The 20566-nt window shown below is 39.9% G+C and overlaps 1 protein-coding gene across 6 annotated transcripts in view; it reads left to right on the plus strand.

Annotated features, from left to right (window-relative positions):
- Positions 1–252: 252 nt before the first annotated feature.
- Positions 253–20566, plus strand: part of PATJ (PATJ crumbs cell polarity complex component) — a 157317-nt gene continuing 137003 nt past the window's right edge. For 3 of the 6 annotated variants that reach the window (XM_052802446.1, XM_052802449.1, XM_052802450.1), the window contains exons 1-10: positions 259–315; positions 5022–5267; positions 6370–6425; positions 6508–6674; positions 8409–8600; positions 9978–10117; positions 11887–12085; positions 13750–13878; positions 15649–15861; positions 19594–19696. In XM_052802446.1, the coding sequence (XP_052658406.1) occupies positions 6404–6425; positions 6508–6674; positions 8409–8600; positions 9978–10117; positions 11887–12085; positions 13750–13878; positions 15649–15861; positions 19594–19696 (1165 nt within the window). In that variant the 5' untranslated portion in view covers positions 259–315; positions 5022–5267; positions 6370–6403. Of the gene's footprint in view, positions 316–606; positions 656–5021; positions 5268–6369; positions 6426–6507; positions 6675–8408; positions 8601–9977; positions 10118–11886; positions 12086–13749; positions 13879–15648; positions 15862–19593; positions 19697–20566 lie in introns of those variants that run through there. The other 3 variants (XM_052802451.1, XM_052802452.1, XM_052802447.1) reach the window with 2 other exon arrangements.

Raw genomic sequence — 20566 nt, forward strand, 5'->3', positions numbered from 1 at the left:
GCTCTTCCGTACCGCTCTGGCTGGAGCCGCGGGCCTCCCCGAACCGGGAAGGGGAGCTTTGCCGGCAGCCGCGTTTCTCCCGCCGGCCCGGCCCAGGGGCACCGGCGCTACGTGCCTCCCCGGACGCGGTTCTTCGGGCCGCTCCCGCCCCCCGCCGGAGGGATGCGGCCCGGCCGTCCCCCGGGAGGCGGCTCTCCCGCCGCGCCGCCCCGGCTTCCTGCGCCGCAGGTGAGGCGCCCTTCGCCGCTTCCCGCTTCCGCCCAGGTGAGAGCCGGCGGCCATCGCGCCGCTCCGACCGCCGCCGACCGCCCGCAGGTACCGAGCGCCGGCGCGCTGCCCGCCGCCCCGCCGGCTGCTCCGAGCGCCGGCGCGCTGCCCGCCGCCCCGGCGGCTGCTCGCTGGCCCGGCGGCGCGGCCCTTCGCCTCAGCAGCGCCCCCAGCGCTGAGGGGAGCTCGCCGCTGCCCGCCCCGCTCCTCCCTGCCCGGCTCGGCTCGGCCCCGGCCCCCGGAGACTGGCGTGGGCGTGACTTTCGGTAGCGAAGGCCCGGGGTGGGGGGGTGCCGGGGGCTGCAGGCGGCGGGGAAGGGCGGAGGGGCGGCTGTCGGCCGGCCGGCGTGCCCCTGAGGGCAGGCCTCGGCGCCCCGGGAGCTGGCAGGTGTGTGTGGTATTTGGGAGCGGGCGTCTCTGCCGGCGGGTAGAGTCAGCTCGTCGTGAGGGCTCCTCCGGAGGAGTTTCGTTCCTTCTTCAGGCTCGGAGGCTCCGCGCTAGCGCTTGGGGGTGGCATCTCCTCGGGAGAAGCGGTTTTTTTCCTACCGTCTCCTCGCTTCCCTCAGCGCCTGCCCTGACCCCGTATCTCGATGTGAACACCGCCATGGGCAGGAACACCTCGCCCAGAGACTCCCGCCTCGAAGCCCCTTAGGTTTCACACACCGGGGGCCTCGGCGGCTCCCTGACACCCCCGGTAAAGGCTGGGGAGATCTGCGTGGCTCCCGACGGTGGGCGAAGGCTCTCCGGGGGTGCGGGAGTTGTCTTGGTGGTGTTGTGCAAGCGGTTTCCATTGCTTGGAGAGGCTGTGGCACGACGAGGAGAGGAGGCGCTGGGGAAGTAACGCACCGTTTGCAGCGCCTTCCGTCAGTGCCTGACAATTCAGAGATTCTTAACAAAGCAGGTTTTTACTTTATTTAGGGGTGATTAATAGGAAGGCAGTTCTTTTGCGTTCCTTGTGAGTTTTGGAAGCTTAGGAATTCAGCATGGTTCCAGGTCTAATGATGCTGTTCCCAGATGAAGTGATTTTTTAATCGTGCACACCGTCATCATAGGGTACAGCGTCATCATCAACTTTAGGATTTAATGGCTAATTTCAGTAGAATATGACAATATTTAGATCTCAGAAACAAGTTTTCCACAAGCTTTGTGGGAATAGGTTTCTAAGACCATGTTATTGCTCCATGGAGAGTGTCTTCGGCGTGAGCTCACCTTTCTGTTAGACAACTGAGAACCCACACCCGCATTTCCCTAGAGGCTGAAGTCCGCAGGAATTCAGGTTCTGCTTGTTAAAAGTTAGCATGCCTTGAGAGTGAGTAAGGCTCTTCTTCTTGATCTGCATGAAGATTGGTAATCACAGATGCAGAGGTTTGGTTTGGGGGTTTTTTTTTTTTTCTTTCCTCATCTTGTGGTCACTAATCGTGTGTAATAACAGCACACACTCAGTTTGTCCATGGAGTAGTTTTTTTTTATATTTAACAATATTTAGCTTTGACCTGCTTTACCCTGGAGGTGTGTGGTGTATTTGTGTTTAGGTACTCACAGCACCGTTCAGTTGTTTCCTTCTTTCAAGTGCCTGGAGCAGTCACCGTGTGCTCTACAGCACTTATTTATAAATATGGCAGCATTACGCAGAACTGAGCATAATGTGTAGGACAGCAAAATATCTGTCAGAACAGTGTTGTTTTTTCACAGTGCATAGTCACTTGATGGCGTGTAAACTATATAATTTTTAATACCTGAAGTTACAGGTGATGCTGTGTTAGGACAATTTAGGATTAGGATCACACTAACGAATGCTGTTCTCCCTTTCTTTTGCCTTTATCAAATTTTAGACTGTTTGGGCTGAAATTTTCCGAGTCAGAGATCTCTCTGATGTGGAAGATGATATGCACCATATCAGTCACTCATGATAACAGGGCCAGGAAAAATTACAACTGCATTAGTGCAGAAAGGTGACTTTGGATTGGGATGTACCCTTTGTGGTTCCTGTGGCAGGCTGCTCAGATTGGCCATGTTTGAAGCCTTTGAAAAATAGCTGCAGCTAGCACTTGTGCATTAAGGACTCGTGGCGTTTAATGTCCCGAAAGGTTACGCCCATGCTGAGTGGGGAGAGCCTCCCATGAGGCAGGACTTTCCCCGCAGGCACATCTCCTGGAAGGACACAGGTTGTTGGAGGCCAAGTTGAAGGACATAGGGCAGAACCGGTTGTAGTTGTTAGGTGGGTGGGGAGAAATGGGTGGAAGAATCTCTGCTGGCTAAACCGTGTCCTCCTTCAGACCCCAGGAGAAAAACCCTTACTTCTGTCTTTCAGCAGCCCTTTGCAGAGGGCAGGTGTTTGCCAAGGCCACTGCCAGGGGTGTCATGTTCCCCTCTGGCTCTGGGATGTGCCAGGGTTGAGCACCCCGTGTCTCCGTGCAAGTGGCAAGCGTCTGGCAGGGGGCTGATGGCAATGGAAGACTTAAACCTTTCAGCTCTTCTGATGACCTCTGCTGGCATCAGCATGGGGGAATTCCTTTTTTCTTAGTCTGCTTTTGAAGAAGATCCAAGTCTTAGGATTTCATACAAAACCTCATGAAACTTTCCCGCTCCCTATGATGCGTTGCGTTCAGCTCTTGAAAGTGAAGACAGTAAAAACCCAGATACACGCTGTGCTGGAGTGTGGGGTTTTTTTCTGATGTTAGAAAACACTAAACTTTCTGAAAATCCTTATTTTCTCAATGATTTTACAGTTATATTGGGAGTTGTGACATAAATTTTGAACTGCGGTTTGCAGTTTTGTCTACCAATAAGATAAATAAGTGGCTGTAGAAATCAGAGAATGGAGCTAAGGAAGTTGAATGCGGAGTGGGTGAACTGGTTTTAACAAGACAAACCAAAGTGTTTTGGATCACTCTTCAAAATTATCGCCTAGGAATGGACCTCCTGATTTAGCAACTATCTGTTGACACCCTGCTCGGACTTAGCATTGGTGTTGGGAAATTTTTTAACAATAAGCTGTTTGGGCCCCTAAACATAAACAGCTCAAGAGTACATGGAGTTGTGTGTTTCTCTGGTGCCCAAAAGCCAGTCTTAGAGACCTGTCCTCAATTATACATTACTTGAAAACTTTAAATTAGTTTATATTTTCAGGGATCCCCTCATACCAGAAGGAGCTGTTTACTCTAAAATATAACACTTTTTTTTCCTCCCACTCTTTTTATGAAAGAAAGGAGAACAAAGAAATACTGAGGGTGGTTTTAAGATATTGCACCAAAAAAAAAAAAAAATCATTAAAACCCATTGTAAGCTGGCTGGAGGCCAGCTTTGATCACGAGGAATCCCAAAGTGCTGTGTAAACTTGAACTGTTATACAAACTGTACCTGAGGTTCACTTTGGCATCCGCTGGCGCAGAGTGGTCTGTAGTGGCTCTTAGCAACGCTTTGGAGCAGCTCAAGCAGGAAGCTGAAACTTTCTTTAATCTTTTTTCCCTCTCTTTTTGCACCTCCTTCTCCAGGGGACTTCTGCCTAGATGAAGCCTAGAACTCTTACCTACATTTTTCTGCTTAAATTTTTCTTTCTTGGATCTGTACCCATCATCATAATTGCTATTGTTACACCCGCTGTAATGGAAAAAAGATTAATCTTGGAGACTATCAGCGTGGCACTTTGAGGCTGTTTTTCAATGGTGCAGGCTGTTTCTCATGGTGCAGTTTGCCAGTGCAGCCGAGCTGCTGCAACTGCTAGCTGCTGCTGCTGCAAGGTGTGGACCCGCTTCCCCGGCACTTCTCGGCCCCCTCCTGCGTGCCATTGTTGGCAGTTGAGAGCTAACTGGGTAGAAAGCTCACCCTACCAAAATGTGAAGGTTTTTTTCTGCATGTTTAGCTCCCTGTTCCAGCTCACTATGGGATCAGATGAATGAGTGCAAGTGCAGATGGAAAGGGAAGAACAAAATGCATGAAAGAGGGCTGGAGAGCTGGACCAGCTTCTTGGCTTCAGCAATTAGATGGGCATGGTGCTGTCAAGTCACCATTATTTCCTGCCGTGCTGGATTTCTTTTCTGGGTTTAATCTTTTGTTCACCCTACTGCTGCTTTAAAGGTGTTTCAAGCCACTTTTCCTCATAGGAGTTATTTTGCATCCCTTTCTGATGTTGGTTTGCTTGCTTTAGCCTTTTTTTTTCTTTTTCTTCTTTTAACTGCTGATGTGAGGTAGAAAAACAGAGGAGGGAAGTGAATGGAGGGAAGTTAAATTGGGAAGAAAGAACAAATTTCCATATTCTTTGTCCTGTTTTGTTAAGATTCATGTAGTATTTTTAGTCAAGGAGGTTAAGTTTTGTCTTTTTGGTTTAGATGAAGACTCAGGAGTGTATAAGGAAATGGTATTTTCATCTGTTCTTCAGAATCAGATCTCAGCACAGAATCAAAGGCTGCTGTGCTCTTAGAAGTGTTTTATTTCAAATGGAAAAGAAAATAAAGCTGCAGCACTTACAAGAGTTCATATGCATTCCTGAAAATCTTTCAGGGGTTGTATGGGTTTGCCGCTTCAACTCTTGCTATGAGTTTGATTTAAAATGACCTCCTAAATCTGTTAATAGTCTTGCAAAGCGACTCATTTTGCTTGGCCCTGGGTGGAAACCATGCAAACCCACCAAGTTCTGCAGGAATTCCTCCATGAGCCAAAGCTGCTCAGATACAGTAAAAGGTGCATAAATCTGAAATTGTGGTTTGTGACACACCTCCGCTTTTCTTTTTTTTTTTTTTTTTTTTTTTTATTAGGTAAATCAACTTAATCTGACTCTTTGGGAGAAGAGAAGCTATTCACTTGCATAATTAATATTTCATTAAATATAACAGTGTCCTCCCAGAACTCAAGATGTTTTCAATGTGAGCACAGACAGCATCAGAGGCAGAGCTGAAAGGATCAGAGGTCCTGCTGGGAGTGCGCCCCTGGGATGTGCTTACCCTGGTATTACAGTCAGATGCATATGACCCTTTCTACTCTCGAATTGCAAGATTAAAAAAGTAAATACAGAGCTTTTTAAAATATATATATATATATATGTATGGCTATTTTTGTTTCAAAGCAATTCCAAATATATTATTCTGAAATTACACAGTTATATACTGGGTAGAGTTTAAATTATGTAAATTGTGCTATTAAATGGCTGACTTCTTTCAGAGGAGCTTGTACTAAGTGAAGAAATCTTGTTTCTCGTGTATGTTTTGGTATAACTGCCTTGATAGATTTCAGAATGACAGGCTCCACATCAACGTAATAACATGCAAGTAAGGGTACAAATTTATCATCGCTGCTAATTGCAAGTCTGTTGTTTTTATACTGCCATCTAGGCCTCAGCCCCAGTTGGAGGCCTGTTCTATTTGGCACTGTAGAGGAGCGTGATAAAGGATATTCTGCTTCTTAAAAGCTTGTCATGTACATAGTAAAGAGAAAGGCAAGCTCATGTAGAAGAGAACAGGCTTCTTTCACCTGTTCAGCACTGCGGCTGCGATTAGAACTGGCCTCCCTTAGGAACGTCTTGGAATAGATCCTGCTATGCTGTCTCGTGAGTGGAGGGAACTTCGTTGTTCTATAGGGACATGCAAGGTTTCACCTATATTGCCATGCAGCAGGGCTGACCTATTGTGATAAGAATACTGTCTACAAATAATTAATCGGGTGGAAAGTATCTTCAAAATAATAGGAGGATCTTAACTGTATGTATATTTGAAAAGATCACAACTTTAATGTCCATATTAAAAAAAATTTGGTTGAACATAGCTGTGTCTCAGTTTTCTTGGCCCAATGTTTTCTTGGCAGGTTTTTATAACCTGCTATTTTACTCATATTTGAAAGAGAGGTGTTCATATTCCTTCCTGTGTGTGAAAGGAAGAGCACACAGAACAAGGAAAGATTTTTGGATGTGCTGAGGCTGCAGTGCAACTAGCTATATTGAGACCTTTGTTGAATACTTGGTGTAAACAGCAGGGGCTAGTAGTATTTTTTTTTTATTAAGTTGTTATAGTTAGCTTAGTATTTTATTATAGCATTTATTGACTGTGTATCTGTTAGCATTCTGCTCAGATATATAATTTATTAATTTGATTTTTTTTAAACCTCATCTAGGTTATTCTGAGTAATTCCAAAAACGCCCTTCAACATGCCTGAAAATCCTGCTGCAGGTATGTCGTCTGAAAGTGATTACTTTTGTTACACAGTGAGAAACGAAGCTCCATTCCTAACATGTACTACTTTGTGGTGCAGATAAACAGCAGGTGCTGCAGATCCTTGATCGTCTGCAAGCAAAACTGTGTGAGAAGAGAGATTCCCAACACAATGAAAACCTGACTGTTTTACGTAACACACTCAGGAGCCCTTTGTTTAACCAGATACTGACTCTCCAGCAATCCATCAAGCAACTGAAGGAACAAGTGAGTGTAAAGTTATGGTTGTTGGTGTGATGATAACTATGGTGAACTTGGAACTTAAAACAGGGTATATAGGCATGTGTTAATTAGCGCACTCTCATTAATAAGCTGTAACTTGGTGTGAGTGAATGTTGGGCTTTTCTTGGGGCTTTGATTTTTCTTTTTTTTTTTTTTTTTTGGTCAAGCTAGTATCTACAGAGTCACTACTGAAATAAGTGGTATTGCAACAAACAGGTCATGGGGCGATGTGCTTTGAAAGGGATGCAGAAGAGGCAGGCGTTGAGAACCGCATCAGTCGGAAAAAAGCATCTGCAAAAGACATCATCTCTAGTGCTTTGAGTTCTGAACACAGCTGGAACTGGGATCCTTTGTTTTTTGTAGAAGCTAAATACTGTTTATCAGCTAACTGGCAGCATCTTTTCTCCTTAAAAGACATCATCACTTAGTTCTTGCTGACTTGTACAAGAATGGTTAACCTGCTTTGGGAAATAAAATCTAGAAAACCACTCCTGAAGATTTGCCAAGCTCTGACACAGACGTACCCAAGCTAGCTTTAAAATGACTTGGCTTCAGCAGTGGAAGGAGCTTGTGTGGATTGGTTTATAATGCCAACTGACACTTAGATTTTGTGGACATGGGCATCAATGATGCACCTGCCATGAACAAGTCTCACCGTGCAGTTAGCGAAGTCAGGCACGCAAACTTAAGATCAGGGACTAACTTGGCATACCCTAAGCAGCAGCGATCCCTGTCTCTGCTGTTACTGCACCTGCCCAGCTGCAGATATAGTGGGGCGGGTGTCAGGGGGATGAGGCCACCTTGCTCTCGTTGCCAAATGTATTGCACTTGTTCCTACCTGGGTGGCATGGTAGTGGTTGTGCTGTTCATTCTTCCTTCTTCCCGTGTTCACATAGGTGCTGCATCTGTTCCTTCCTTCTAAAGCATGTCTGCAAGCTATTAAAAATGTATGAAAATGCAAATATATCTAAGATCCTTCTTTATGACTGTGGCAAAATGGACTTAATTCCGAACATTCTGGATATAATCGTATCTAGAAAATTTAGCTTCTCTTGAAATTCTTTTTAAGCATGTCTCTCATGAACAGTTTCATTCAGGATGGGATTTTTCAGTTTACTATGTCGCGCTGGGAATATTTCTGCATTTCTTCATTATCTGTCAGGACTAGAAATTGAACTGCAAGTTCTAGCAACGATAGCATGTTCAATGATAGTTAGTTTGTACCCTAGGCTCTCTCTGGGGAGAAGATAATACAGACCAGGCCTTTGGCTCCTGAGTGACTAAGTGACTCTTAAAAAGTTTGGATTCTTGTGCCAAAATTGTGTAGGTTTGCCTGACAGTTGCAACAGTGCTCGACTGCCTGTTTAAAGTTTGGTGCTTTTGCATGTGCTGTTTCTGGAATATCAGGGTGAAAAGAGGGTAATGGGCATGGGCAGGGAAGAAACGTGAAAGAAATGGAGAAAATAAGTGGAGTAGAAACACAGCTGAAACATTAGGGGAACTTTCCTTCTGAAAAACAGTTTAAACTTGATATGGTAGCTTGTTATAGCTTATATATTAACATTGCCTAATTTATACATATAAGTATATTTGTGTGAATAGGCATATATGAACATATGTATGCTTGCTTCTTTGGCAGTCCTCACACAAAATTATATATGTGGAAATCTCTTCTTTTGTTTTTAATAGTTTTTCCACATCTTTGTTCCTTTTCAACAGCTGAATTATATGCCTTCTGACCGTTCAGTAGATTTTGATTTTACTAAGAGAGGGCTACTAGTGTTTGCTGACAAATCAGTTGCTGCTGGGAGTGTGAATACACCTTGCAGTTTGCCTGAACCCAAAGCATCTACCTTCACTCCAAACCTAGGAGTTAATGAATTTAACACAATCATCCAACAGATGGCAAAGGTAAGGCTCTCAGGTTTAGTGAACCAAACTTATTTTCCTTTAATGTCAAACTTGCAGGCTTTTGGAGTACGTTTTCAAATATGCTCTTTTGTTGTGTACCTGGGAGTGTGGTGCCTCCTAGCCAGTAAGAGAGTAGAAGTGCTGAGGGTAACATTTCCCTGTGAAAGATAATGTCAGCAGTGGAAAGTGGTTTGGTGTGGTGTTTTGGTTTTTTTTTTCCTTTCTTTGCCAATTTTTTTGTCTTACTTTCTACCGAACACCCCAATGTAGAAAAGAAATTTCAGTTGCCAGAAAATGTTTTTGGTATTTGTTTTGGTATTTGATGACACTTAATTGAAAATGGACATTTTCTGCAGAAACTTGTTTTGATGGAGAGACTTGTTTTATCAAGTACATTTTAAACTGGAAACGTACCAACTTTGTTAATATATGAACAGTGCAAATGATTAAAAGAACTGGCATGTAATATTTTATTTAACTCTTCATTTAGTGTGTCTTAACTTTGCCAGGCAGATGCTGATTTCATTAACATGTGATGTAGCATGTACCAGATGCTTATGGAAGTTGTACAGGTGCAGACATCCACCCATGTGGGATTGGCACTTATACCACAAATGTATTGTTCTGTGTTACTTTGAACCATTAATTTAATTGGTTAGTCATGCCTTTCTATATTAAGTAACTGTTGCTAATTGACTACCTTAATGTAGCTGTAATATTTTGAGCATAATTCTTCTCATTAGTGTGTCATTAACTCATCAGATAAAAGATTTAGCAGTAAAGGCTGCACATTATTTTGGATAAAACAGCTGTGGTAGTAGTCCATTCTCTAAGTAATATTTTCCGGTAAACAACCCCAGAAACCTTGTATTAGAACTGAAAAGCAGGCAGTTGCAAAAGCAAACTTTTTTTAGCATTAAGTGTGAAATTGCAGGGAGGGGAAGGAAATTAATTTCTTTATTTAAAAGCTGCAATCTTTTGAACGCATACCTAAAAATCAGCATTAAAAGCAAGGGGAGCCAAAAGACAAGTAATTTAGTTTAGCTATGCAGCATTTCCAGAAATCCCAAATATATTGCTCTAGACAGCACTTCGTTCATAGTTTTCATCCAGTTTGGAATTCATCTCATAATGTGAATGAAGTGTGAAAGCAGCTCTTAAATTCCCTGAGGTTTCAGAACCTCAGAGTGCTTGCATATCCAATACTCTGCTATATTAAAAATAATAAATGGAGGAGCTTTTATAGAAATAACATATTCAGTATTTTGCCTTTGTTTAGTCTTAGGAGAAGAATAATTCTCCCGGTGTTCATAAATTTTAAACTAGCTCATTCTATTGCATTAAAAATTAGTAAATCAATTTTTTCTGTTTTATTAGGGGAGACAAATAGAATCAATAAAGATTGAAAAGCCTTCTGTTGGAGGTCTTGGATTTAGTGTGGTTGCCCTTAAAAATCACAGCTTGGGAGAAGTTGGTATCTTTGTCAAGGAAGTCCAGCCAGGAAGCATAGCCGACAGGTGAGATCTTTATGGTTGTATTGGAAAATCTCAGTATTTCCATGAAGGTAAAAGTCACGACTTTCATGTTGAAAAATCTATCAGACTAACATGTTTGGGTTATCTGGTGGGATATTTTGTTGGTAGTATCTTGAATTCTGGCTTTTCAGCTAAATGGACTCGTGTTTTGAGGATCAGATTTTCAGATGAGTTTTAAATATCTGAGCCATTCATAAACTGAATTTCCAGAAATCATGACTCACTTAAGAGAATCTTGAGTACTGATTAAAAAACAAAAGAAAACTCAGAAAAGAATACAAGGAAAATAAAAATTAGCCTCCATTTGAATTTTTATGTATTGTGTCCATGAAAGATTCCCCCCCCCCCCTTGTTTCTTCATTTATGTGCCTATGACAATGCCCTATTTATAGTTGGTTTTACTGTTTGTTTCCTGTGTAAATTTAGATCCACTTCTCCCGACAGATCCCTGCACAGATGTCATCATAGAATCAAGGCTTCAGGCAGTTTCTTCCCGTATTGTCTGTGGGTTTTCACCCAACAACAAAAGACAAAGCAATCCTTTAAAAATAAAATGTGATTGTAAAACCACAAGAGTTGGCATGAGACAAATGCAGTGCTTGGAATTATGTTTCAAGAAAATGTGTCTAGATTTCAAGTCATTGGTGTCACTTTTTAAATAACACATGTCAGGAAGTGCCAACACAGGATGACAAAAAGAGTGGGGAGAGGTTGGAATGATAATGGCTATGGGCCCACAGAGAACACACCAGAGAACACTTAAAGAAAAGCATATTAGGCTCTTTCAAAGTGGAGACAGATGGACTGATCCGGATGTCAAAGGAGGGTGAATATCTCACTTTAGGATTTGATGACCTGCTGCTCACTTTCTTTAATGAGAGAATCTAAAATACATTTAGTGCTTGAAGAAAGTGATTTCTGGGAAACATCTTAAACATCACATGATAAAAAGGAAGTTTAAAATGCGTTAGTTAAGATGTGCAGTTATATTGTTTCAGAGTTTATAAATTTCCCCAGCATGCTTCCCATTTTGCTTCTGAGGCAAGATCTCCTGGAGACTTTTTTTGGATTCCTACAGAGCTTTGAAGGCAGTGTCTGTCTATGTAACAGTTTGGTCTCGTGCTCAGAATGAATATTTAACAAAGCAGATGAGTGATGGTTTCCCTCTTGTCACAAATCTAAATTCATCACTAGGGTGAATTAACTGTGAAATTTATATTCTCTTAAGGTATAAGTTGAACTTGTTGCTTGAAGAAAGTTTGATGTCTGAAGTTTGATACTGTGAATTTTGAGTAAAGTATAAATATGCAGCTCATCGATCTTTAGATCAAATAATGATACAAAACAACATCATAGCCTCAGTTGTGGGTACTTAGAGACAGTATCATGTAGTGCTAAACATAATGAGGAATAGTTCCTAGTCATTGTATAACTACAAAAATACATTTTTTCTGCCCTGTCAAGAAATTATGAGGGAATTTCATTGAATTTTGAATAGAAGCAAAGGCAAAAATTGAGCAAATTTCTGTACCATTATAAAGTTGGAACAAAATATGGCTGGGCAGTTCAGTACAGCGTGGATTGCATGTAATGTGTAAGTTGGTGAAGACAGTGTAATAAGCAGATTTTTTTAATATATAAATATTTAACCTTGCATAACTGTGTATTTTTCATGTTCATATTTAAATTACACAAGCCTGTTGTGAAGTCACTATGCTGCATTTTAATATTGCTTTTAATGTTTTGTTAAGGGATCAAAGACTAAAGGAAAATGACCACATACTGGCCATTAATTGCACCCCATTGGATCAGAACATTTCCCATCAGCACGCTATTGCCCTCCTCCAGCAATCCACAGGATCTCTACATCTGGTTGTTGCTAGGGAGCCAGTTCAAGGAAACAGCAGAGCTTCGGCTGTCTTATTAAGTGATATAAATCCACCTGAGACTGTGAGTTGTAATACTGTTAAAATACAGATTTTGAACTATGCTGGATATTTTTTTGTGGTTTTAAGTGTTTGTGTTAGCAAGCTTTACATATAGGGACTTTTTTCTTTAATCAGATTTTATATGTGATGACATTTCATTTAGACTGATCATGCAATAAGTATAAGGCTTCCATGGCAAAGCTGCATGAAGTTGTTATAAAATAGATCCTGGGTTTTTATAGGATAGCAGAAGCTTTAAGTAGATCAACATATTCTTAGCAGCAGGGTCTGTTCAGCATAGGCTGGGTAAAGCATTTTACAAGTATATCCAGCTGAAACCTACTTGTGTTCAGCAATTAAAGATGCTCTGATTACATCTTAAAAGAGTGTAAACATAACCTATCATAAGCACTGCTTGAAATATCCCAACCAATTTAAACTTAAACTGCTCAAAACAAAAAGCCTTGTCTTTGTTTTAAAAACAAACAAAAAGTATCAGTTAAAGAACCTCTCCATCCCTGTTTAATTATCAGGTTCTTTTTTATCTGCAAATTTCATTGATTGTGAACCCTTTTGTTTTCTTGAGCAAGGAGAGATTGTCACTGGAACATGTAATAAGCTAGGGCTGAACTTCCATCTGTGTTCAAACCATATGGTCCAGGTGGCTTCACTGAATTTGGTCGAACTGCACACCTAAATCCAGGGTTTGCAATATTGGAATCTTAATTTATTATGCTAGTAGGTTTTGATGAAAATCTGGTTAAGAGCAGTGCTTTTCCTTATTCTCAGTAATTATTTCCCTCATGATTATTACAGAGCTAGTGAAATCTGAAGGTTTTAGTGGATAATCAATATTGTTTATTGCACTGAAAATTTTAAAGAATTAAACTTTAACTGCTTTTTCATTGAAAGATCTGCACTGAACAGACTAACAAAATAAAATACAAATATATATCTCTACAGGGGGTCTTTAAACTTCTTTTATGATATTTAACTGGCTTTGGCAAAGATTTTCAGTGTGCTAATAAATCCTTTATTCACAGAAGACTTAAATCTGCCTACTTTGCTCCATTTTGGTTTCTATGAGATATTAATCTGACAGAAACATTGGCTGGGTTTGGGTTGCTTAACAGCTTTGTTATTTTCAGATTGTCTTGTAGAACATAAGGTCATGGTACAGTGTAGCTTAGAAACATGCTTCCAATTCAGTATGGCAGAATATTGTACTGCGCTATTAATTCAGCATGTACTGGTGGTATTTAGAGTGTGTAAGTGAAATAACAGAAATAAGAATTTGGGCAACACTAAGTGAAAACTAGGCCAGTGCAAGCTCCTTGCCTCTGTTTTTCTGTGTTGTTTGCAGTAGTCTTGATTTATGAAAAACGAAAAGGATAGTTTTCATTTTGGCAAGAAAATCTTAAAATTGCTTTTTCTTATTCAAGCTTTTCCTTAGTATCCTGTTATTCTGAAAGTGAAGGACAAAATGTAGGTTTAAAAACAGATGAGAAATCCCACTGCGTATTTATAAGGAAATGAAGCTGACTGAATAAAATCCAACAGATCTCCAATATGTGGGGTAAAGAGAGAAAATTGCTCTTATTAATTCCTGTCATTCCTGGTACATGTGAAAGTAAGAAACATTAAAGATCAACTGAAATTAAAATCTCCTGTTTTTATTAATTGCAGATTCACTGGGGCCATGTTGAAGATGTTGAGCTGATTAATGATGGTTCAGGATTAGGCTTTGGAATTGTAGGAGGAAAGTCGAGTGGAGTAGTTGTAAGAACAATTGTTCCTGGGGGATTAGCAGATCGGGTAATTTGTTATATTATGTCACTTCTTGTTTGATTGTAAAGTATAATTAACTGGTTTTGACAGTCTTAAAATAAACTAATATACTTAAACAAAAGGAAGCTGATAGCATCAAAGTCTGAGTGCCAGCATATACTTTATGAATGTTGAAGGTATGATTGAGGAAAAAAGTCAGCACCTGATACGAATTAAGTTGTTTCTCAGACATGCTTTGGCTTTTATAACATTGTTGAACATGCAGAAATTCTGAAAAGTTGTCTAACCTTCTAATATTTTCAATACTTCTGGTGTTTTCAGCCTTTGGTCAGTCTGGGGGAGGACAAATACTCTCAATGGTTTTGCACATCCTCTGTAGAATTTGGCACGTTTGGCAACATCTATAGGGACAAACTCTCCAAATGGATTGTCAGGCAGGAGAATCTGCCCTATTGAAGTAATTGTGTTGCAAGATTCAGTTTACAGATTTAAGATGTCCTATTTTTAGTGGGTTTCATTTTAAATGGGTTTTGATCCCTGCCCTGTGGTCTGACCAGTTCAAGGAGACACTTAGGATTGAAGCAAAGCCTTTTGAAGTTACTGATATCTTTTAAAGTTGCACAGGTACAGTTTGCAACCTTTGATTGCTAATCTTTAAAGTTCTAAGTATTGCTACATTTCAGGAGTAGAACACGTGCAATAGCAAAACAGATTCAGATTTTTAATGTGAATTTGGTCATGGCAAGTTACAATATTTGAGGTCTGGAACCCATGTAGACAAGATCCGGTAACATACAAAAGAGAGGCTAAGGTACTTCCTCTAGTATAGGATGGAAATGAAAACTCGATATTTGGAGAGCTTTACTGGAAAATGTTGGCTTTTGCTTGACTGCTTCCCCCTGAACCTGTCATGTATAAATGAGTATTTTTTAATTATTGTGTAACACCTGTTTTGCTGTAAGGAATAAAGTGTTTTGACTACAAATGAAGCATGTAAGTTAAGAACTCACCACATCATTCTCAGTTGAATGAGACATCATTAAGAACATGTGAAATAATGAGCACATATACGTGTTAAAATTGGATGAGTTTGTAAATGAGTTTGAGTTAGTTCTGGGAATAACTCTGCTATGATTGCTGTATAAATCAATGCACCTAAGGTGGTGGAGCTGTGCTGATCAATACCAGCTGAGGATTTGGTCCTATGAATGCTTGCTTATAATAGAAATGATGATGTAGGTCATGAATCATAATTATCATGTAAAAAATGGTTTGTGTGGAGTCATGTTACGTTCAGTGGATTTACTAGCTCGAGTTGGAGCTAGTTATATGAGAAAAGAATTGCCAGGCTAATATAGAAGTATTAGGAAAAACTCTAAAAAGTCCTAAATCAAAATGCTGTGCTTTTTATTCTAACCCCTATCTGATGAGGAGTATTCTATGAAATAGCGATACATAACAACCTGTGAGATCATAAAACATTGTTGCTGTCTGTTTTCTCCTAAATGAGAAAAGTAACCACTTTCTTAGGAATGGTGCTATTCAACTTGTGTATCTTACTCAGTTTTGGAAAGGATGATATACCACTCTTAACTACTGTGGAAAAAACAGTGCATGATTGTGCAAACACTTCCTTGAATTATTTAGTATGTTGCCGTGGTGATCAATTTTATGGTATTTTCTTGCATTGGCTTTCATGGCCATGAAGATGCCTGTACACAGTTTCAATTTTGTAATAGAAAAGATATTTTATGTACAGACTAGAAACATTTTTTGCAATTTTATTTACATTTGAAGGACGGGAGGCTTCGGACAGGAGATCACATCCTACAGATTGGAGGGACCAATGTGCAAGGAATGACCAGTGAACAAGTTGCTCAAGTGCTGAGAAACTGTGGGAATTCTGTTAGGATGATAGTTGCAAGAGACCCGAAGTATGAAATTATGGAGACTCCACCAGCTCCTGTGAGCTGGCCAGTCAGTACATTACCTTCTTTTCAAAATGGAAATGTAAGTATCTGGTGTTTATTTATGACAATTTAAAGTATGTTTGTGGCCTGTGATCAGAAAGGAGGAGGAGAACAGAGTGTTCTTGAGACCTAAAGTGCTTCTCCTCTTTTGAGTTTCCAGATATCATGTGTGTGTATTTAAGTGGTCATTATTATAGCCCTGCCTTCTATAATTTTTCCCTTTTTCCTGTATGTTATTAATACCTATAATCTTAGGATCAGAATGACCAGCTTTACAGAATTTATTTCAGGTGGGTAATTTAATTACCAAGACCATAAACGTTATCGATAAATGGTACTTCTGGTTCTCCTTCTTAGCTCATTACATTTTTGCTAATCAATCATTTGTAAGTGGATTTAAAACTTCACTGTGAATTTCCCTACTCTGAAATCCAGAGCGCCATGGCCACACCAGAATTATTCAGCACAATCATCTCTTTATGAAACATAAGTGTAATGTTTTCATAGTCTACGCTACTGTCTGTGATAGGAAATATATCTAAAAATTTTGAAACTTGTTTTAGCAAATCTTATCATGGTCATATCAAAGTCTCTTGTTTTTGAAGTCATTCTTTTCAGTTTTGAGTAATTAAAATCAACAAATGCTACACTAAGTGTACAGTAGGTCTCGAAACATAAACAAAGCTGTGCTTGTGTACCATCTGCTACTACTGTGCTGCTTAGATTTAGGTGTAGAATCTGAGTAGCCTTTTCTTTCTTGTCTAGTTTCTTGAATATGAGTGAAGAGAGCTTTTTTGTTTGTTTGTTTTTGAAGCACCATTTTTAAAGGTCAGACCAGCAGTCATATTGTTACAAACTCACCTCCTCGCTGCCTGGGCATACTCACTGCAAAGGCAGCCATTAGCTTTTTGCCTTGCATCTCTCTGGAAGACTACTGTGGCTGAATACTTAGTAAAGTATTTTGGGTCCTTCTCAAGCCCCTCTTCTCAGAAGAGGGATTGGTGTAGGAGGAAACGTGAGTGGCAGAGAGATGGGAGGGGGTAATTACGTACGTAAGGTTGGAGTCTTAAAAGTGGGCTTATACTCTGAAAAAAGGCTTTCCTAGAGAATCAGCATCATTATGAAGCACTTCTTTTCTGGCTGTATCATATTTTCCAAGGCCCGTATTAGGAAAAAATAACATGGTCCTAGTTTTGTTTCCTCTACAAAGTACTATTTTTCTCTCTTCCCCGCCTCCAAGGTGGGCCTGTTTGTTGCTAGTCAACCCTAAGCATTGTACATGCTGCAGCCTTTCTAAAATGTTATTCCTTCTGGATGCCTTTTCAGTGTCCTCCTTATTCCTGCTATGTAGTTTAGAGGGGAAAAAAATCACATTGCTATTTCATCTACTTCTTTCTGAATGTCATTGAACTAAATAGTGCCTTCATATTTAGATTTGAAGAAGCTCCTCTTTCTGGTGTTAAGAAAGATTTGCTGAAGTCAAGAATAGTGGCTAATCTGAATGTATTTATTAATTTAATGATGATTTTAATGGTCCACCTTTCAGGTTGTGTCTGATTTACAACAGAACTTTTTCCTATAATCTAATTTCTCTCTGGTTTCTGAGTACTTTTGCTAGCTGTGAGCTTTGGAATAGAAAATATTTTCCTTTTCTTTTTTGCAAACCAGCAGAAAGGCATTTTTAATAGATGGTTAGTTTTTTTCAGTTTTATGTTAATATTTGATTTCCTTTAAATTTCCTGTAGTAGAGAATAACTGAAACTACTTATGTCTGTGGATGGGCACAAGAAAACAGTCATATTATCTGTACTCTCCAAGATACTGACAGCAATGTTAGCAGCCTACTTGTGCTGACTGTATTTAGGACTCTCCTACTTTGATTTTTCCAGACTCTACTTCTAATGTTTTGCATTCTACCAGTAACACTACTTAGAGAAAATTTCTGTAGCACCAGAGCACTGACTATGTAGGGCTTTTGATTGTCAAAATAGCAGGACTTTCAAGGCCATAGCTCCATTTCAGATGTTGCTATAAGCTTGTTTACTGTTTTGATTCCCTCTACTAAAGATAAGTGACAGAGCATCAAAACTTATCTTCATCTCCATCAGCATCTTATGGAGCAAGAGTTGGAAAACATTTAATGAGCTTAATGAGTTGGCTAGTGGAGGGAGGTGTGTGTGATAAGAAAGGAGATAGCTGTCCATCGATTTCTCTTTCAGTGAAAAGTGAAATAGGTATGGCCATAACTTTGGCCTGCTTTTAATATAGGTCCTTCCAAAGCTGATATCTGGCAAGCATTTGATTAAACTTCTCTTTTGTTCACTCTCTTAAGAAATGTTTTCCAATTTCCTGATCCATTTTTGCTGTTGACAGTGACACCATCCATCTCTCTTGATTTCATCACTTTAACAGACCTTACTCTGACCATCATCATCTTTTTGATCTCATTGGGCTGTATCTGATTACTGAAAACAAACAACTTTATGTATTTTAATTTATCCCTTGCAATCCCAGATCTACATTCTTGACTTTTTTTCTCTTTGGTATAACCAATGTCTTTAGTGTGTCCTGTTTGAACTCTGTCTTGCAGTTTTGATTTTTACTTGTCAGAGTAGAGTTGCACAGACATACTGGGCCAGCTTTGAGGGGACTTTTTTCCATATACTTCTCCAGTGTAAGGTCAGATGTTTTTTTGGTAATTGTAGTAAGCGGAGGGTTCAGAGAACAGATCATGTTATGTGCTTCTCTTTTCAAGTATTGTTTGTTATGAGAAGTTGCTTTATTCAACAATAAAGCATTTACAAATGAAGACTTTCCCTTCTTCTGTTAGGTCTTAAAAATAATTTTAATGGAATGCGAACTAATTGTCTTTTGCTTCCCATTGCCTTCAACAATGGAGGACAACCTGGAGGCTTCCAGTGCTCTTTGCAGTTTGGTGGTGGTCAAATCTGAACAGGAACATATCAGACTTGTTGATGTGTCAAAGATTGACTTTTGGAATGGTTTTGTGGTTTGGGATCTAGCATAACAGCAAACAATAAGCTCAAACACCTACCTAGTCTCCTGTATTTGCATTTAAATAGGTAACTGTTTCTGTAATAGAGATGTGCCAACTATGTATACACATGGTTTCTTTCATTTCAGAGCATCGAACCTGTTTCTGTTTTGAGATCCCTAGATCCCTTTCCTGCTGCCCCTCGCTTCCTTAGTACGTGATAACAAGGAGAGAGATAAGCATCACTTTTTCTGACAGAAATGTGTGATGTGATAACACTGTATTTATACCAGGTTTTTTTGCTTCCTAACTGTCCAGTAGAAAGCACTCAAGCAAGTGGTTTCATGACACTGTTTATCAGGACTAACATATGAAAGGGAGAGAAGAAATTCTGAGGGCATTCAGGGTGTCTGTTGTCTTGTGGGATTGACTGGGAAATTTGTTGTTACCAAGTGGCAGTGGAATCCAAAGGGAAATGGCTCCTGAACAGTCTAACGAAAACCTTTGTTTTCCATAAAATATAAATATTATACCTCTGACAGGTATGTGGAGAAAGTATTACAAAAGAATTTAAAAAGCAACAGATGACTTTGGGTGACACCTTATTTTCAGCAAATCTTGGGTATATCTCTTTTGCAAATATGATCCCTCCTAAAATGGGAAAATCAAAATCACTGCTCACTTCTGAAGATCTTAATTAACCTGCAATATTGTAATGGTACTGGGAAATGATGAGGGTTGTTTTTTTTTTTTTACTGTCTTGTGCTTTATTTATAGGATAATACCAACCTTTTTGAGACCTATGATGTTGAACTTATAAAAAAGAATGGGCAAAGCTTGGGGATAACAATTGTTGGATATGCTGGCACAAGTGATGTAGGTGAGTTCTACAGGATTTAGTAAGGTCTAGGACAGGGGCTTCTCAGATACCCTTTATTTACTTTAGGGAAAATGGATAACACTTCTTTGAAACACTGTGACTTACAAAATCTATTAAGAAGATATTTGGAGAACTTGATGCAAAGTGAAATTCAGCCACAAAAGTTTTTAGAGTTGTAATTAGCTTAAAAAAAATAATTCCCACTTGACTGCTGGACTGTGAATTTGACATGGTTATGTTGTTACTGTGCAAGACATTAAATTGTAACAGGAAGTTCCTGCATATACAGACTCTAACACAGTCAGGTTCCTGTCCATGCTGTTCCTTATTTTGCCCCTGTGGTATACAGCACAATTCAGATAGCGCATTTTAAGAAGAATTTCAAAACCAGAGTATCGGATGTCCCCAGTTTGCATTAATTTTTGAATGGCATCTTCAGTATGTACAAAATAGCTCAACATACAACTTTTCGTTTGTTAAATGAATTGTAGGTGTTAGAGTGGAAGTGATCAGTCAGATTAACTAGTCCACCCCTCTGCCAGGCAGGAGATGCAGAGAATCTTAGCTGTGCATGATGTGTATGCCACCTTCACAAGATCATGTACTTGTCTTTGGCAGATGGCTGTTTCAGTGTCTAAACTCTGGGAACAGATTAAAATACCTGCACTAGGATATGGGGACATAGAATCAGTTTGGGTTTTTTAGTAAATCCTCTTTAAATTAGAGCTATTAACTCATCTTTCAAATATTGGTTCCACAAATGGTAACGTCTTTAAAATTGACTCAACTGAATATCTGGTTTTACAGAAAGGGGTAGTGCTTTTTATCCCCTCCCCTTCCTTGTGGGACTCAAGAAAGTATTCTGGGAAT

This window comes from Harpia harpyja, chromosome 11 (genome assembly GCF_026419915.1).
Source record: "Harpia harpyja isolate bHarHar1 chromosome 11, bHarHar1 primary haplotype, whole genome shotgun sequence".
Classification (NCBI taxonomy): Eukaryota; Metazoa; Chordata; class Aves; order Accipitriformes; family Accipitridae; genus Harpia; species Harpia harpyja.